We start from the raw sequence: 16,332 nt of genomic DNA on the forward strand, positions 1-16,332 counted from the left end.
TTCATTGCTCTGGGTAGAGTGCTGTGGCATCAGCCAAGCTCACAGCAACCTCAAACTCCTGGGCTCAAGCCATCCTCCTGCCTCAGCCTCCCACGTAGCTGGGACTACAGGCGTGAGCCACCATGCCCAGCTAATTTTTTCTATTTTTAGTAGAGACGGGATCTCACTCTTGCTCAGGCTGGTTCAAATTCCTGACCTCAAGCAATCCTTCTGCCTTGGCTTCCCAGAGTGCTAGGATTACAGGTGTGAGCCACCACGCCCAGTCAATTAAGATTGAAGTACTATGTCTAAGAGCAGCTCCCATTTTGAAATAGTAGGAGTAGCCAGGAAGGGTCTGATCTTTCTTTTTTGTGTGTATGGATTTATGGGTTTATGTTTGCATTTATGCTTGTGTGTGTGTATGTGTGTTGAGGTCCAGACAAAGACACTGATTAAAACATATGGTGGAAGACATAAGGAATTACTCAGGTTCTCAAGAGAAGCCATAACATATGAAAGTTGATAAAAGACAAAATTTTGCAAAACAATTATCCCAAAATATTCTTTCTCCTCCTTCCTAAGCCCATCTCTTATATGAAAGAGTCTATGATCATCACATAGATGGTCACGAGGGAGCTATACTTAACTGATAAATTTGGTCATATAAATCGATATGGATGGGTGGATATCCAGACAGACAAGTATCACTGTCTATTTCGAGTTTCTTGAGCCAATGATTTAAATGAATATTGATTTGGTATATGACAGTGTATTTTAAAATCTTACCTTCAATTTCTGCCCTCTGTTGATTATATCTGCTATTAATGAATGGAAGAGCAAATAAAAGTGATCCAAATCCTAATAAAAAGGAGGAAACTACAATCCACTTTATTTTGCTATCCCGTTCGCCATAGTATGCTATAAATATTGCTACCAGGCCAGACGAAACATCATAACTGAATGCCAATGCAAAATTTTCAATGGGTTTCAGATTATAGTCCTTTTGGAAATTGGTAATGCTCAGGTCTACAAGACCAAACGCAACACCTAAAATGTAAAAAGGAAAAAAGAAAGCAATAATATATATTTTAAGAGACAAAGTATATTGCCATTATAATTATCACAAAGCAAAACTGAATTTACACAGATTTAAATTTATTTTACATTATTCTGAATGTTTAAAACTTATAAGCATATAAAGATTTCTTTTCTAAAACACTAATAGGCCTTGACCTCTATGAAATAATTGCTAATTGAATTTTTGAAGCTATTTAACTACCTCTATGAGTAATTTCCTGAAAAATACTAATTATTATACCATCTCATTTAGTACTGATCTTTATTTTAATGTATTACATTTCAATTATAAAAAATTAGTAAGCATTAATATAATGGCTGTTTAACCTCCAAAAGAGGAAATAAAATATTATCAAAATAGTTGAAGCCTAATGCATACTCCCCCCAAAATAAATTGATATAAGGATTGGTTATAAAAGTAGTACATTTGTTGGAGTGAAAAGGGAAAATGGTTACAAATCAAAACTCATAATATCTATACAACCAAAGTTGCTGGAGCATGGGCCGCTTTACTACTGCTGCTGCTGCCGCTGTTAGAATTGCAATCACTACCTCTTTTTGCAGGAAGCCAGGAGCCCATACTCTTCCTAATACTATGAGAGGCAGCTCACAGCCACCTGCTGCTCCTCCTACTCTTGCAGTTGCCAGAGCCAGAGCCCATGAACACTGTACTGCTGATGGAACCACATTTACTCCTGAGCATAAACCCAGGAGCCTTCAATGACCCAGCATTGCTCCTGCTGCCCAAAACACCACTAGAAACAGAGAAGGGAAAAATAGAAGTTTCCCTTTGCCCCTTTTCAAATCTACTGCCAGTCTCCCACTGGCAATACCTAAGTGGAAGCCCACTGGCAAGGAACTCTGGGAAATGTAGTTTACAGGCTGCCAGTCCCCTGGCAAATAGTGAGCAGTGGAGTCGATGGCCAACAGATAACTCGCAGAGGTCACCCTTTGACTATTTAGTATACATTTTCACCCTTCTTCCTATACTTAAACTTCCATAAAAAATAAATAGCAACATCATCATGCTTAACATATTGCAATTAGTATTCTTACAAAGATGCTCTCACTTTTTCCCAAAAAAGAGAGACATGTAGTCCAATCAATCACCGTATCTTTCTCAGGGTGAAGTTAATCCTTCTAATTTCGTCATAAACCTGAATGGATTTTCCTTAACCTAAAAACTAAATTGCAAAGGCAACCACCACAGCAGCTATTTGGTTTCCCAAAGTCTTGCCTTCAATAACAACTTCATTCTAGGTAATATTTTAAATAACTTCTTTGTCATTACATGCCGTGGACTTCCAGTGAACCATTTTCAATAGGCACAAATATTACCATTTACATTATTTTCAAGCCAAATCAGGTCAGATAACCAATTCTACATGCTCACCTTTGAGAGTTTGTTTTGTTTTGTTTTTCCTTGTTTAATACCTAGTAAGGAATACTATATCAAACATCACATAAATTTCACAACTTATAGACAAATTACTTTTATTACATGGGCAAAGCTAAAAAGTTTATTCCAAAACTTTTCAAACTTTTTAATATTATCTCTCAGAACATTTTTAAAAATAAGAGAGTGATTATTCTTAATTCACACTTGACTATTTTAACGAGTTTCTTAGCCATACTTATCGCTAATAAAATATGATTTATATTTTTTATGAAAAATTTATTTTAATATTTTATTTCTAATAGTTTTTATAAAATTATCGACAACTCATCAAAGTTGCTTTTTATAGCTTTATGGTAAAACATTAACTCAGCAGGCCTGGGTTGCTTAATTAAGACAGGCCTACCTTCAGGACTGGCCCTTGACTGGCTCCTAGGAGATGATGAACTCAGCCTATGGAATACACTGCACTCTAAAAGCACTGCTATATGGGTGATGCCTCAGGCCAGATCATACCAATTTGATCACATAGTTTATGCTAACAATGTGATTTATAGTGAACACCTTTTTCATTGTGGTGTGTGAGTGTAAAGTCTGAATAGCTGTGGGTAGACAGGTGCTGGATGCCTACATTACTGACACCTAAAAATCTCTGAACATCAAGGCATAGTTTGACTTACTTCATTAACTTCCTTTGCATGTGTTTCTTTGCACTCGCACATTATTGCTGAAAGAATTAGTATGTCTATGTGACTCCACTGAGAGAGGACACACGGCAGCTTGTGCTTGTTTTTTTCTAGACTTCAATCCCATGTGCCTCTTCCCTTTGCTGATTCTAATCTGTATCCTTTCACTATAATAAACCATAACCAGGGTCTTTTTCTGAGTCCTGTGAAGTCCTTCTAGGGAATCACTGACCCTGCTCCCAACACAATAGTTAATAATTCTGAAGTTGTGAAAGTATCTAGCAGGCTCTAAAAAAGCACTGCTAAATAAAGGATGTTTTCAATTATATTTTTGTGTTAAAATATTTCAACCAAAATATTCCATTCAAAGATGCTTTCTTTGCCACATATTTTTAAACAACAAAACTCTTCAAATAAGTTGTCTCCATTTGTGATTATTTTGAATGGTTCACTAAATTTAGCTATGCAAAGTTGCAGGCCTACTTGAGTTTATTTAATGCTTATAAACATGTAAGTCTGTCTAATTAAGAATAAAAGCACTATCCAAAATTCTACCCCAAATAGAAATTTGTACACAGCATAATTAAAGAATTTCTAAAGTAAATCTCGTTTGCTACTCAAGCTCTCGTAGTTTAATTTGTTTAGTTCCTCTCTTAGTTTTAGAGGGATAAATTTTAATATCTTTCCATTTTTAAGCTTTGTTTTCAATAATTATAATTTAACAAAAGCTGCTAATATTTAAAAAGTATGGTGCCTCACTCATTAATTACTTTTATGAAAGATTTCCAACTGCTTTTAAATACAAATGCAATGCAAAGTCAGAGAACTTATTTATAAGACAGTTCACAACCATTAGAGGACTTTGAAGTAGATTTAGTTCAAAGATCCAACATTTGTAAAATCTATTATATCCAGGAGGCAAAAAAGGCAGTGTAGGCTATCAAGATTAAGTATTAATACATATAAATTTGACAATGAATAAATATCTGTAAATTTTTATGTAAAATACGATAGCTTGTTAGGATATAATTATGAATTATTTGTGTACCAATTCTAAGCACATTTCTGCTTCACAGCTTTCTTAGTCCCATAAAAGCATTGTCTTTACCATGATACTATACACCAAAATCTGTTACTATTATTGCCACAGAAATAATTTTATCTTCATAGATAAAAATTTGAAAATATAGCATTCACATTGTTAGATGTTTATCTTTAGCACAATGAGCTTCCAAAGATTTCCTTTAATGACATCAGAACCAAACCAAAATTGGAATTACTGGTTTTTTATTCGTAAACTGGCATTATTTAACAGTTTGAAAAATTATCCATCTGCTAATGGTGTCAATTCATTAAAAGCTATCACTTTAGTTTCATATGTGCATAGGAAAATTTGGAATTGAAAATGAGAATAATTCAATTAGAACTGTCATTGAATCTAAATGAAAAATTTGTATTTCACGAAATGTTTTTAATAAACCTTCTGCAGCCACATGTGTTAAATCACCTTCTTTATCCATAGTCTTCTCAAATAACTGTTAACTTCAGCATGTCTTTTGACATATCACTATGTACCTTTCATGAAAAGCAAATGTCAACAATGTGCAAGTTTCATCAACTTTCTTAAGAATTGCACATGCCAGTTTTGATGTCACTGTGTCAGAAGGGTTTATTGGAAAATAAAAAAGTATTACTCAAAAAATAAAATCATAAAATGATGGTGACATACACTATATAAGAATTGAAAACACCGTGGTAGCAAGCATGCTTAAACTATTTTCTATGCACTCTATGACCTTACTGTGCAGCCTCTATTTCCTACAGATACTTCAAGTACAACTAATCTATAATTTCTAATGCTTCCCACTGACACTACCAAAAGACAGCCTGCTGCCTTCATGCATCTCGCAGGTTGCAGCATGGGCCATGGCAAATCTGGCTAATATACCAAGTGGGTGACAGAACCAGCAGCATCAAACACTTGTCCAACCACCCAATACTGGAAAGAGTTCATTTTAGATACTTGATCCATGATTACTTCATTTATCAGGGAATGCTTGTCACACCGTCCCTGCAAGGAAAATTTCATTAACACTAGACTATGTGGACAGGTTATAGAAAGAAACAAGGGTTATTGCTGGCTGTCTTTAGATTTAACTGTATGTCAAAGTAAGAACTCTCTTCGCCACACATATTTACCTACTATATACCAAGACCAGGGCAGAATCTAGCAGTACAAAGTTGAGGTCAATCCCAGGTTATTTAAATAAATTGTTAATAATGATACTTAACTAAAAAGAAAGAAGAGGAATTGTAATGGAAAAGTGGGACAACAGGAATAAACTAGAACTCTCCCAGGTAAACCAGAACATATAGTCAACCTCTTTAATAATTAATATTAAAATAAATTTCCCTACAACAAGATAATTAATTAAATAAAGCAAGAAAGAATGTCATGATGATAAAGAGTACAGTCCTAGTACAATAACTATCACTATATTAATTTAAATATCAAATAAAAGGATCAAATAAATGAAATAAGAAAATTAAAAAAAGAGAGAAGTAAACTAAAACAAAACTCAGTATTCTCCAACTGTTACAGATAGATCAAAAATCAGTAAAATCATAGAAAATGGCAATGTGCCTTCCTCCCAGATTTAACAAGTGTTAATGTTTTGCCAAATTTCCTGCATGACTTTCCAAATATTCTATTTTAAGAAGTAAAATGTTAATATTTACTTAAACAACACCTTTTGATATAGTTCTTCAATTTATTCATTATACTTCCAGTAATAGTAGACTAAGTAATTTAATTCACTTATCCTGCTGAGAACAACAAGAAAGTTAAGAAAATACTTTTATATTTGTTTGAAGGTATAACAAGAGCTAACTAAGCAATGAAAAAGTACCAGGATAAGATCCAGAAGGTGAAGAAATCTTAGAGAGGTAAGCCTTGCCTTACACAGACACTTGACTTAAGTCAATTAAATTTAAGCAACAATGTTGTCACTGCATCCCACAGATATCAATGCTTCATAACGTGTTTCCCCAAAAATAAGACCTACCCATAAAATAAGCCCTAGCAGGATTTCTAAGTATTTGCGCAATATAAGCACTACCCCGAAAATAAGACCTAGTGAGGGGCGTGGCTACACAATATCTGCACAACCCATGCATTTCGCCGAGAAGCGGTAAAGAAGAGGAGCAGCGCTTCTCATCTGCGCTTCTCATCTGCCCCATTGTGACAGTTACTATCCCAGAGGTGACTGGAAAGGTGCGGGCAGCCCCACCAACAAGGTCGGCTCCCCCTGTCAGGTCCCGGCCATCTGTGCGTGCTGCAAGCTGAGGCTTTGAGGGGAAAATAACACATCCCCTGAAAATAAACCGTAGGGTGTCTTCTTGAGGAAAAATAAATATAAGACCGTATCTTGTTTTCGGGGAAACACGGTAGTTTCACTGGCAATAAGATCATTACTGTCCTCAAATCCAATCAGATCAGAGAACAAATTCCAAATTTCACATCTTTAGGAATCATTTCCTCTGTTAAAAAATTCTATCAGTTTGAGTTCAATTAGAAAACAAGAGCCACTCTAAAAATTCAATAGAAAAAAATAATCCAATTTAAAATGGGCAAAAGACCTGAACAGACATTTCTCAAAAAAGACATATAAATGCCCAACAAGCATATGAAAAAAATGTTTAGCAGCATTAATTATCAGGAAAATGCAAATCAAAACCACAATAAGATACCAACCAACTCCAGTTAGAATAGCTATTATCCAAAAAGACACAGATAACAAGTGTTAGCAAGGATGCATATTAAAGGACTTTTACACATTGCTGGCAGGAATGTAGATTATTAATAATATGGCCATTATGGAAAAATGTATACAGATTCCTCAAAAATTAAAAATAGAACTACCATATAATCTAGCAATCCCACTACTGGGTATATATATCCATAGGAAATGAAATCAGATGTCAAAGAGATAGTTGCATCCCCATGTTCACTGCAGAACTATTCACAATAGCCAAGACATGGAATCAACCTAAGTGTCCATCAACAAATCAATGGATAAAGAAAATGTGGTGTATATACACAATGAAATATTAATCATCCATAAAAAAATTAAATCCTGTTACTGCTTCATGGATGAACCTGGAGGACATCTTGTTAAGTAAAACAAGCCAGACATGGAAAAACAAATACTGCATGATCTCACTCATATGTGGAATCTAAAAAAGTTGATCTCATAGAAGTAAGAGTAGAACAGTGGTTACTGGAGTATGGAGATGGTGAGGAAGGGGTGAGGAGAGGTTGTAGAAGAAGACAAAGCTGTCAAAGAGAAATATTTAAAAAGTCCATCTTCATAGAGCTGGCAAAAAAGATGAATTTGGAGTTCAGACACAATAAACTAATATTGATATTGAGAGGCAATAATTTGACAAATTGATTCTGAAACAGTTTATGTAAGTACATAATCCTACACAAACTCTTTCAGAAAAGAGAACAGGAAGGAACACATCCCAATTAATTTAGTGAAGCCACTATTACCTGTTACTAAAGGTAGACAAGAAAACTACAGACCAATATCCTTTATGAATATAGATGCAAAAATTATTGACAAAATCCTAGCTAACTGAATTCAGGTGCTTATCAAGAAAATAATCCATCACAACCAAGTGGGCTTTATCCCAGAGATGCAGGGATGGTTCAACATATGCAAATCTATAAATGTAATTCACCACATAAACAGAAGCAAAAACAAAGACCATAAGATCCTCTCAAAAGACGCAGAAAAAAATTTGACAAAATTCAACACCCTTTTACGATAAGAACACTTAACAAAATAGGCATAAATGGGGCTTACCTAAAAATGATACAAGCCATATATGACAAACCCACAGCCAACATCATACTGAATGGTGAAAAATTGAAAGCATTCCCACTTAGAACTGGAACAAGGCAAGGTTGCCCACTATCTCCACTTCTATTCCACATAGTGCTAGAAGTCCTTGCTACAGCAATCAGACAATAGAGCAGAATTAAGGGCGTCCAAATGGGAGCAGAAGAGATCAAGCTCTCACTCTTTGCTGATGATATGATATTATACCTAGAAAACCCCAAGGATTCAACCAAGAGACCCCTTGAATTGATAAATGAATTCAGTAAAGTCTCAGGATACAAAACCAATACACACAAATCAGAGGCATTCACATAAGCCAACAACAGTCAAAGTGAGAACCAATTCAAAGACCCAATTCCATTCAAAATAGCAACAAAGAAAATAAAGTACCTAGGAATATATTTAACTAAGGAGGTAAAAGACCTCTCAGGGAGAACTATGAAACTCTGAAGAAGGAAATAGCAGAGGACGTAAATAGATGGAAGACCATACCATGCTCGTGGGCCAGCAGAATCAACATTGCTAAAATGTCTATACTATCCCAACTGATCTACAGATTGAATGCAATCTCTATTAAAATATCATCATCATTTTTCACAGATATAGAAAAAATAATTTTACACTTCATATGGAACCAGAGAAGACCCTGTGTAGCAAAAGCAATTCTAGGCAATAAAAACAAAATGGGAGGTATCAATTTACCAGACTTCAAACTATACTACAAGGCTATAGTGATTAAAACAGCTATTCACTGGCACAAGAACAGGAACACTGACCAGTGGAATAGAACAGAGAAACCAGATATAAAACCATCCTCTTACAGCCAACTAATCTTTGACAAAGCAGACAAAAACATACACTGGGGAAAAGAATCCTTATTTCATAAATGGTGCTGGGAAAACTGGATAGCCACATGTAGAAGACTGAAACAGTGCCCACACCTTTCACTTCTCACAAAAATCAACTCATGCTGAGTAACAGACTTGAACCTTAGGTGTGAAACTATTAGAATTCTAGAGGAAAACGTTGGAAATACTCTTCTAGACATTGGCCTAGGCAAAGAATTTATGAAGAAGACCCCAAAGTCAATCACAGCAGCAACAAAAATAAATAAATGGGACATGATCAACTTAAAAAGCTTCTGCACAGCCAAAGAAACTGTCAAGAGAGCAAACAGACAACCCACAGAATAGGAGAAAATTTTCTCAAGCTATACATCTGATAAAGGGTTGATAACTGAAATCTTTTTAGAACTCAGGAAAATAAGCCAGAAAAAATCAAACAAACCCATCAAAAAATGGGCAAAAGACATGAACAGAAACTTTCCAAAAGAAGACAGAATAATGGCCAACAAACATATGAAAAAATACTCAACATCTTTAATCATCAGGGAAACGCAAATCAAAACCACAATGAGATATCACTTAACTCCAGTGAGAATAGCCTTTATCAAAAAGTCCCCAAACAATAAATGCTGGTGTGGATGCGGAGAGACAGGAACACTCCTGCATTGCTGGTGGGACTGCAAACTAGTTCAACCTCTGTGGAAAGCAATATGGAGATACCTTAAAGTGATACAAGTGGATCTACCATTTGATCTAGCAATCCCATTACTGGACATCTACCCAAAAGAACAAAAGACACTATAAAAAAGACACCTGCACTCGAATGTTGATAGCAGCACAATTCGCAATTGAAAAGTTGTGGAAACAACCCTAGTGCCCATCAGTACATGAGTGGGTTAATAAAATGTGGTATATGTATACCATGGAGTACTATTCAGCTATAAGAAACAACGGTGATATAGCACCTCTTGTATTTTCCTGGCTAGAACTGGAACCCATTCTATTAAGTGAAGTATCCCAAGAATGGAAAAATGAGCACCACATGTACTCACCAACAAATGGGTATTAACTGATCAACACCTAAGTGGACATATAGGAATAACATTTATCAGGTGTCAGGCAGGTGGGAAGGGAGGAGGGGATGGATATATACATACACAATGAGTGTGATGCGTACCATCTGGGGGATGGACATGCTTTAAGCTCTGACTTGAGGTGGGGGGGCAAGGGTAATATATGTAACCTTAACATTTGTACCCCTATAATATGCTAAAAAAAACCCCAATATTCCAAGAAAACTCTCAACAAATACTCTCATGGAAACAAAAATTCTTAACAAAATTTTGGGACATTTAATAAGGAATATATTTAACATGTTAATAATCCAGTAAAACATGTTTATCCCAGGAATGTAAGGTTGGTAAAAAATCCAAAAATCAAAAAATTCAGTATATGATATTAATAGAATAAATTTTAGAAACTATATGATCATCTCAATAAATGCACTTGATAAACTTCAACATCAATTCATGATAAAAATTCTCTGCAAAATAAGAACAAAAGGGAACATCCATAAACTGATAAAGGGCACCTGGAAAAAAAGAAAAAAACTGCAATTAACATATTTAATTGTGAAAGGTTAAATACGTTCTATCTAAAAATCAGGAAAAAACAATGAACATCACTTTTTATAACTTATATTCATCACTGGTACTGGAGAACCTAGTCAGTGCAATGAAGCAAGAAAAAGTAATGAAAAGCATACAGTTAGAGCCAGGTGCAGTGGTGCTTACCCGTAGTCCCAGCTACTCCAGGGGCTGAGGCAGGAGGATCTTTTGAGCCCAGGAATTTGAGACCCGTTTGGGCAACATAATGAGATACCATCTCAAAAAAAAAGCATACATACTGGGAAGAAAAAAGTAAAACTGTCCTGATTGACAGATGATATGCTCATGTACTCATATGTAAAAAATCCTAAGGAATTTTCAATAAAATGGCTTCTATAACTAATAAATTAATTTAACAAAGATGCAGGATAGAAGACCTAAATAAAGAGATACATCATGTTCAGTCATCAGAACACTCAGTATTGATAAGACACGCAATTCTCTCAAAATTTATAGAATCAACCAAATCCCAATTAAAATTGAAGTAATCTTTCTATAAAAATTAACAAGTTGATTTTAAAATTTATATGTAAAAGCAAAGGATCTAAAATAGCCAAACCAACTTTTAAAAAGAACAAAGTAAAAAAGACACCTGATTTCAATACACATAATGAAGCTACAGTAACTAATAAAGTATAATATTTGCCTAAGTATAGACATATAAGATCAATAGAACAAAACTGAGACAGTAAAAATGGACCCAGAAAGAGACCAGAATTTCAACAAAAGTGCCAAGGTAATTCAGCATATTAAAGGGGAGTGTTTTCCATAAACTATACTACAATAAAGGATTTTTTTTCTGTATGGAAAAAATGAAGCTTGGCCCTTTCCATATACAAAAACAATTCATTCAAAATGAATCAAAGACCTAAACATAACAGTTAAACCATATAATTTGTATAAGAAAACAAAGCACAAAATCTTCATAACCTTGAGTTAGGCAATAGTTTCATTGATAGGAACCAAAAATAATAAACTATAAAAGAAAATAATTAGTAAATTAGACTTCGTCAAGACTGAACCCTTTTTTCATCAAAAAGATACAGAAAAGAAAATGAAATGGCAAGCCAACCAATTGGGAGAAAATATTTATAAACATTTAGCTAACAAAAAGCTTGTATTCAGAATATATAAAGAACACTTCACTAAATAATAAAACAACCCAATTTATAAAAGAGCACTTCATAAAAGAAGACATACAAATGATTAAAAACCATATAAATCTTAGCATATCCAGGGTAAAAGAAAAAAATAAAGAGTGTATAAAAAGATATTCAAGACAATTGGTCATTATGGAAATGAAAATTAAAGTCACAATGAGTGAGACACCATTACACACTCATTAGAATAGACAAAATTAAAAAGACTGACAATACCAACAATTAACATTGTGGAACAATCAAACTCTCATATGTTGTAGAATGGCAGGAATACAAATGGTGCAGCCACTTTCTAAAGAAATTTGGCTGTTTCTAATATGTACACTTCTAACAAACACTTACCATGTGACCCAGCAAGTCTACTCCTAGTTATCTACCCAAAAGAAGTGAAAACATATGTCCACATAAGATTTGCATGCAGTTCCTCAAGACAGTATCATTTATAATATCCAAGAAAAATAGGAACAATCCAAATGTTCATCAACCGCTGACTGGATAAAGTGTGGTGACTTCATGCATGGGAATACTATTCGGCAATAAAAAAAAAAGAACAAACTATTAATACACACAACATGAATGAATCTCAAAAACATCATGCTATTAAAAGAAGCCAGACACAAAAGACCAGAAATTGTATGATTCCATACATATGAAATTCTAGAAAATATAAAACTCGAATGACAGAAAGATCAATTGTTGCCTAAGGCAGGAGGAGATAGGAGCGGGAACTGTTTGCAAGGGGGCATGAAGAAAGTTTTAATATGATGGAAAGTTTTTAAAACTTCATTGCATTGGTGATCTCATGTCTGTACATATTTACTAAAACTCATTGAATTGTGTACTTCAAAAGGGTAAATTTTATTATATGTTAATTATATCTAAATAAAGCAGAAGGAGAGAGGGAAGCATGGCCTGAGTGTGATCATAAGAAAACATCAAACAGACCCACGTTGAAGTTCAACCTACAGAATGAAAGACCCATCCTCCTGAAGACTTTCAAGGACATAAGAAACAGGGAAAGAAAGAGGAAATGTTCCAGATTAAGGAAGACTTCTCAAATATGACCACAGACTGCAAACATATGCTCCTGTGTAGAATTCTGGGCCAAAAAGGAAAAGGAAACAATATTTGTGACAGTTCGCAACATCTGGATGGGGCCACCAATTCACAATTTGATGGTAGTATCGCACTAATATTGCTGACTGGGAGGAGTGTATGATGGTCATGTAGGAGAGTGTCTCACTATGGGAAGGTGTACACTGGAATTGTTAGCAGTAATGAGACATCATATCTGAAAAAATCTATATGCATAGGGAAAAAAGAGTGAAGAAACAAATGTAGTAAAATGCTAACAAATGGAGAATCCACATCAAAAGTAATCTCAAAATTATTTAAAATGTAACTAAACAAAATAAATAGATCAATCAACAAAGAAGACACATACCATTTTTATGAATGGAAGACTCAATTCTATACCCAAATTGAGCTTAAAAACTTGTATGAAGTCAGTTAAGCTTAAACCATTCACTTTAACCCACTTGTTCAAAAACCTTCAATGGCTCCTCATTACCCACCTAGTAAGGAGATTATATTAAGTGAGATAATGCTTGTAAAGCACCTTACTTGTGACCTCTCACAGTAGAAAGTACATAGCTTTCAGTATTCTTCCAAAATTTTCAGTCTGGCATTTAAAGGCCTTCAAAATCTAGGCACAATCTATCTTTTCCTTCTTGTTTATTCATTTATTCATTCAATACATATCTATTGAGTGACTTTTCTGCCTCAGTCACTATATTAGGTCCTTGGAAAACATAATGAATAATATAAATATAATGACCCCATTGTGGTGCTTAGATGAAACCATGATACAACCAAACTTGTCATGCACCATTCTGAAACAAGCCTTTCTAAAACAAAGCACTGACTCATTCATTCATTTTCTTATTCAATAGATACTCCTTAACTACATCCCTGGCTATCAGAACTGTACCTAACTATTAAGGCATGGTTCAAAGGCCTATTCCTCCAAAAAGCTTCTTAGATGATCTCAGGCAAACTGATGACTACTTGTTCATCTAATATGGTTCTTATCACATACAGCCTTTTTATTGCACTTATTAGATATAACATTTCAGAGCAAAAAGAGATCAGGTTTGGTAAATTCCAATGTCTTCAGTGTAAAGAGGTTAGTGAAGAGTCTAAATAAAATGTACATAGATTCCTCAGAAAACTAAAAGCAGACCTACCATTTGATCCAGCAACCCCACTACTGAGGATTTACCCAAAGGAAAAAAAAAGTTATTTTATCAAAAATACTCTGCACTAGAATGTTTGCTGCAGCACAATTCACAATCACAAAGATGTGGAATCAACCCAAGTACCCATCAATTCATGAGTAGATTAATAAAATATGGTCTTTGTACACTATGGAGTACTACTCAGCCATAAAAAATGAATTAATACCTTTTGCAACAACCTAGATGGAACTGGAGACCATCCTTCCAAGTGAAGTATCACAAGAATGAAAAAACAAATACCACATGTACTCACTCTTAAATTGTAACTAACCAATTAGCACTCCTGCACAGATGGAGGTAAAACTCAATGGAAACAATGCAGGTGGCTGGGGGGGAAGACGATGGGTGAAATCATGCCTAACAGATACAATGTACACTATCTGAGTGTTGGGCATACTTATAACTTTGACTGAAGCAGTACAAAAGCAATCCACAGAACCAAAACATTTGTACTCTCATAATATTCTGAAATAAAAGAATAAAAATAAATAATAAAATCACAGTAGCAATGCTATGATTAAAATGGGAGGGGAAAAGAAGAAAAGATGCTTGACATCACTAATCGTCAGGACAGTGCAAATCAAAACCACAGTGAGATATCATCTCAAACTTTTTAGAATGACAATTATTTAAAAAAAAAGTTAACAAGTGTTGTCGAGGACATAGAGAAAAGGGAACTCTTATACACTATTGGTGGGAATGTAAATTGGTAGAGCCATTAAGGAAAACAATATGGAGGTTCCTCAAAAAATCAAAAATAGAAGTATCATAGGATCCAGCAATCCTATTTCTGAAAATATATCCAAAGGTATTGAAATCAGGAAATCAAAGACATATTTGCACTCCCATGTTCATTGCAGCATTGTTTACAATAACCAAGATTTTCAGCCAAATCTAATTATCCATTAATGGATAATTGAATAAAGAAATTATGGTATATATTTTTTAAAACATAGATGTGAGAGCTATGGCCAAGTAGAGCACATGAGCCCAGTCTAAAGACCTTCAAATTCACATTGTTCTTCAAAATGTATGGGCAAAAATGAACACCCTTGAGTTTCAGTTCTCTACTGTAGATTATTTGAAGTCCCACCCCATCGCCTCAATTTGTAGATTAGGAAACAAGACCCAGTAGAAAGCCATTTAGACGGAGCATCTCAAAATCGTGGGCCGAGGCAGAAACAACTTAGCAATGGCAGTTTTCACCTTTACTTTAAGCTCTGAGTGATTCAACACAGAACTTCTCAGAGCTGGTGACCAAACAACACTAAACGATCCAACACCACCCTCCCTACCACCCACCATGCATAGGATGGACTGTGTCAGTCAGGGGTCGGAGGAGGTGAGGCAGTGACAGGAGCGGGGACCTGAGGTGTCTGCCCGTTAACATACCTCGATTCCGATCATGCCTTGAGGATGTCAACGGATACAGCCTCACACTGGGCCACCCCAGGGCATCCTCCACTCCCTCCTCCTCCCTCTCCCGCTTCACTACTTCAGCAGCTGCTCTCCCCAGGACCACCCACGGTCCCTCAGGCTCACCTTGAGACAGGAGCAGGATGCAGTAGAAAACCATAAAGCAGCGAATGTTATTAAACATCTGAAAGCAGGGGATCACCACTAAGCCTATCCCACAGGGCTCCTCCAAACCGTCTTCCATTTTCCCTGCCCTCTTGAGCAAGGCTTTTTGGCTTTGGTGAAAACCGCCTAACTTTCTCAGGGCCTTTGGTAAGTTTGCCAGATACAGAGCCAACTCCTCGTCCATCTCATCCATCTCGGCCTTCTCCTGGGCCTTGTCTTTCTTGGCGTCCTCAGCAGGCTGCGAGGAGGCAGGCCCGGACTCCAGTTTCGCTGTGTTTTCCTGCACAGGCCCAGGGCGCCCTTCTGCGACTAGGGGCATGGCTCACCCCGGGCGGCCCCGGGCTACGGCCCGGGTGTGTTCCCAGGCCCTCCACGGCCAGCCCTGCCTGGGCCACCCCAAAACCCCTCTGGGCGCCGGAGAACTCTGGGGGGCCACAGTGGCTCCTGTGAGCCCAAACCTCCAGAGAACGTTTCTTCCTGGGCAGGAGGCAAACGTCCCCACAGGGGGTTGACAGTTGCCCCGGAAGAACTTCAAGGCTGTTTTCCTTCTTTGCTTCCACGCGGAGAAGGGAGGGTAAAAGCTGGCATTGAATTCTGATAACTGCTAACTCAGAGAGCACTGGGGGAACTCTCATGAGAGTCGCATTTAATGCTTACTAATTAGGAAGCAAGGAAAGGAAAATATGCCAAAGATACGAAAGTGGAATTGCCCCCTCCTCCCCCAGTTCCTCCAAACT

The 16,332-nt window shown here is 36.1% G+C and overlaps 1 protein-coding gene across 1 annotated transcript in view; it reads right to left on the reverse strand.

Moving 5' to 3' along the window:
• SLCO6A1 (solute carrier organic anion transporter family member 6A1) overlaps positions 1-16,102 on the reverse strand; it is an 84,504-nt gene extending 68,402 nt beyond the window's left edge. The window contains exons 1-2 of the mRNA XM_012773508.2: positions 15,557-16,102; positions 766-1,026 (exon numbers count right to left, since the gene is read on the reverse strand). Of these exons, the coding sequence (XP_012628962.2) occupies positions 766-1,026; positions 15,557-15,914 (619 nt within the window). The 5' untranslated portion in view covers positions 15,915-16,102. The remainder of the gene's footprint in view (positions 1-765; positions 1,027-15,556) is intronic.
• Between the last annotated feature and the right edge of the window lie 230 nt (positions 16,103-16,332).

The sequence above is a fragment of the Microcebus murinus genome, chromosome 11 (assembly GCF_040939455.1).
Source record: "Microcebus murinus isolate Inina chromosome 11, M.murinus_Inina_mat1.0, whole genome shotgun sequence".
Classification (NCBI taxonomy): Eukaryota; Metazoa; Chordata; class Mammalia; order Primates; family Cheirogaleidae; genus Microcebus; species Microcebus murinus.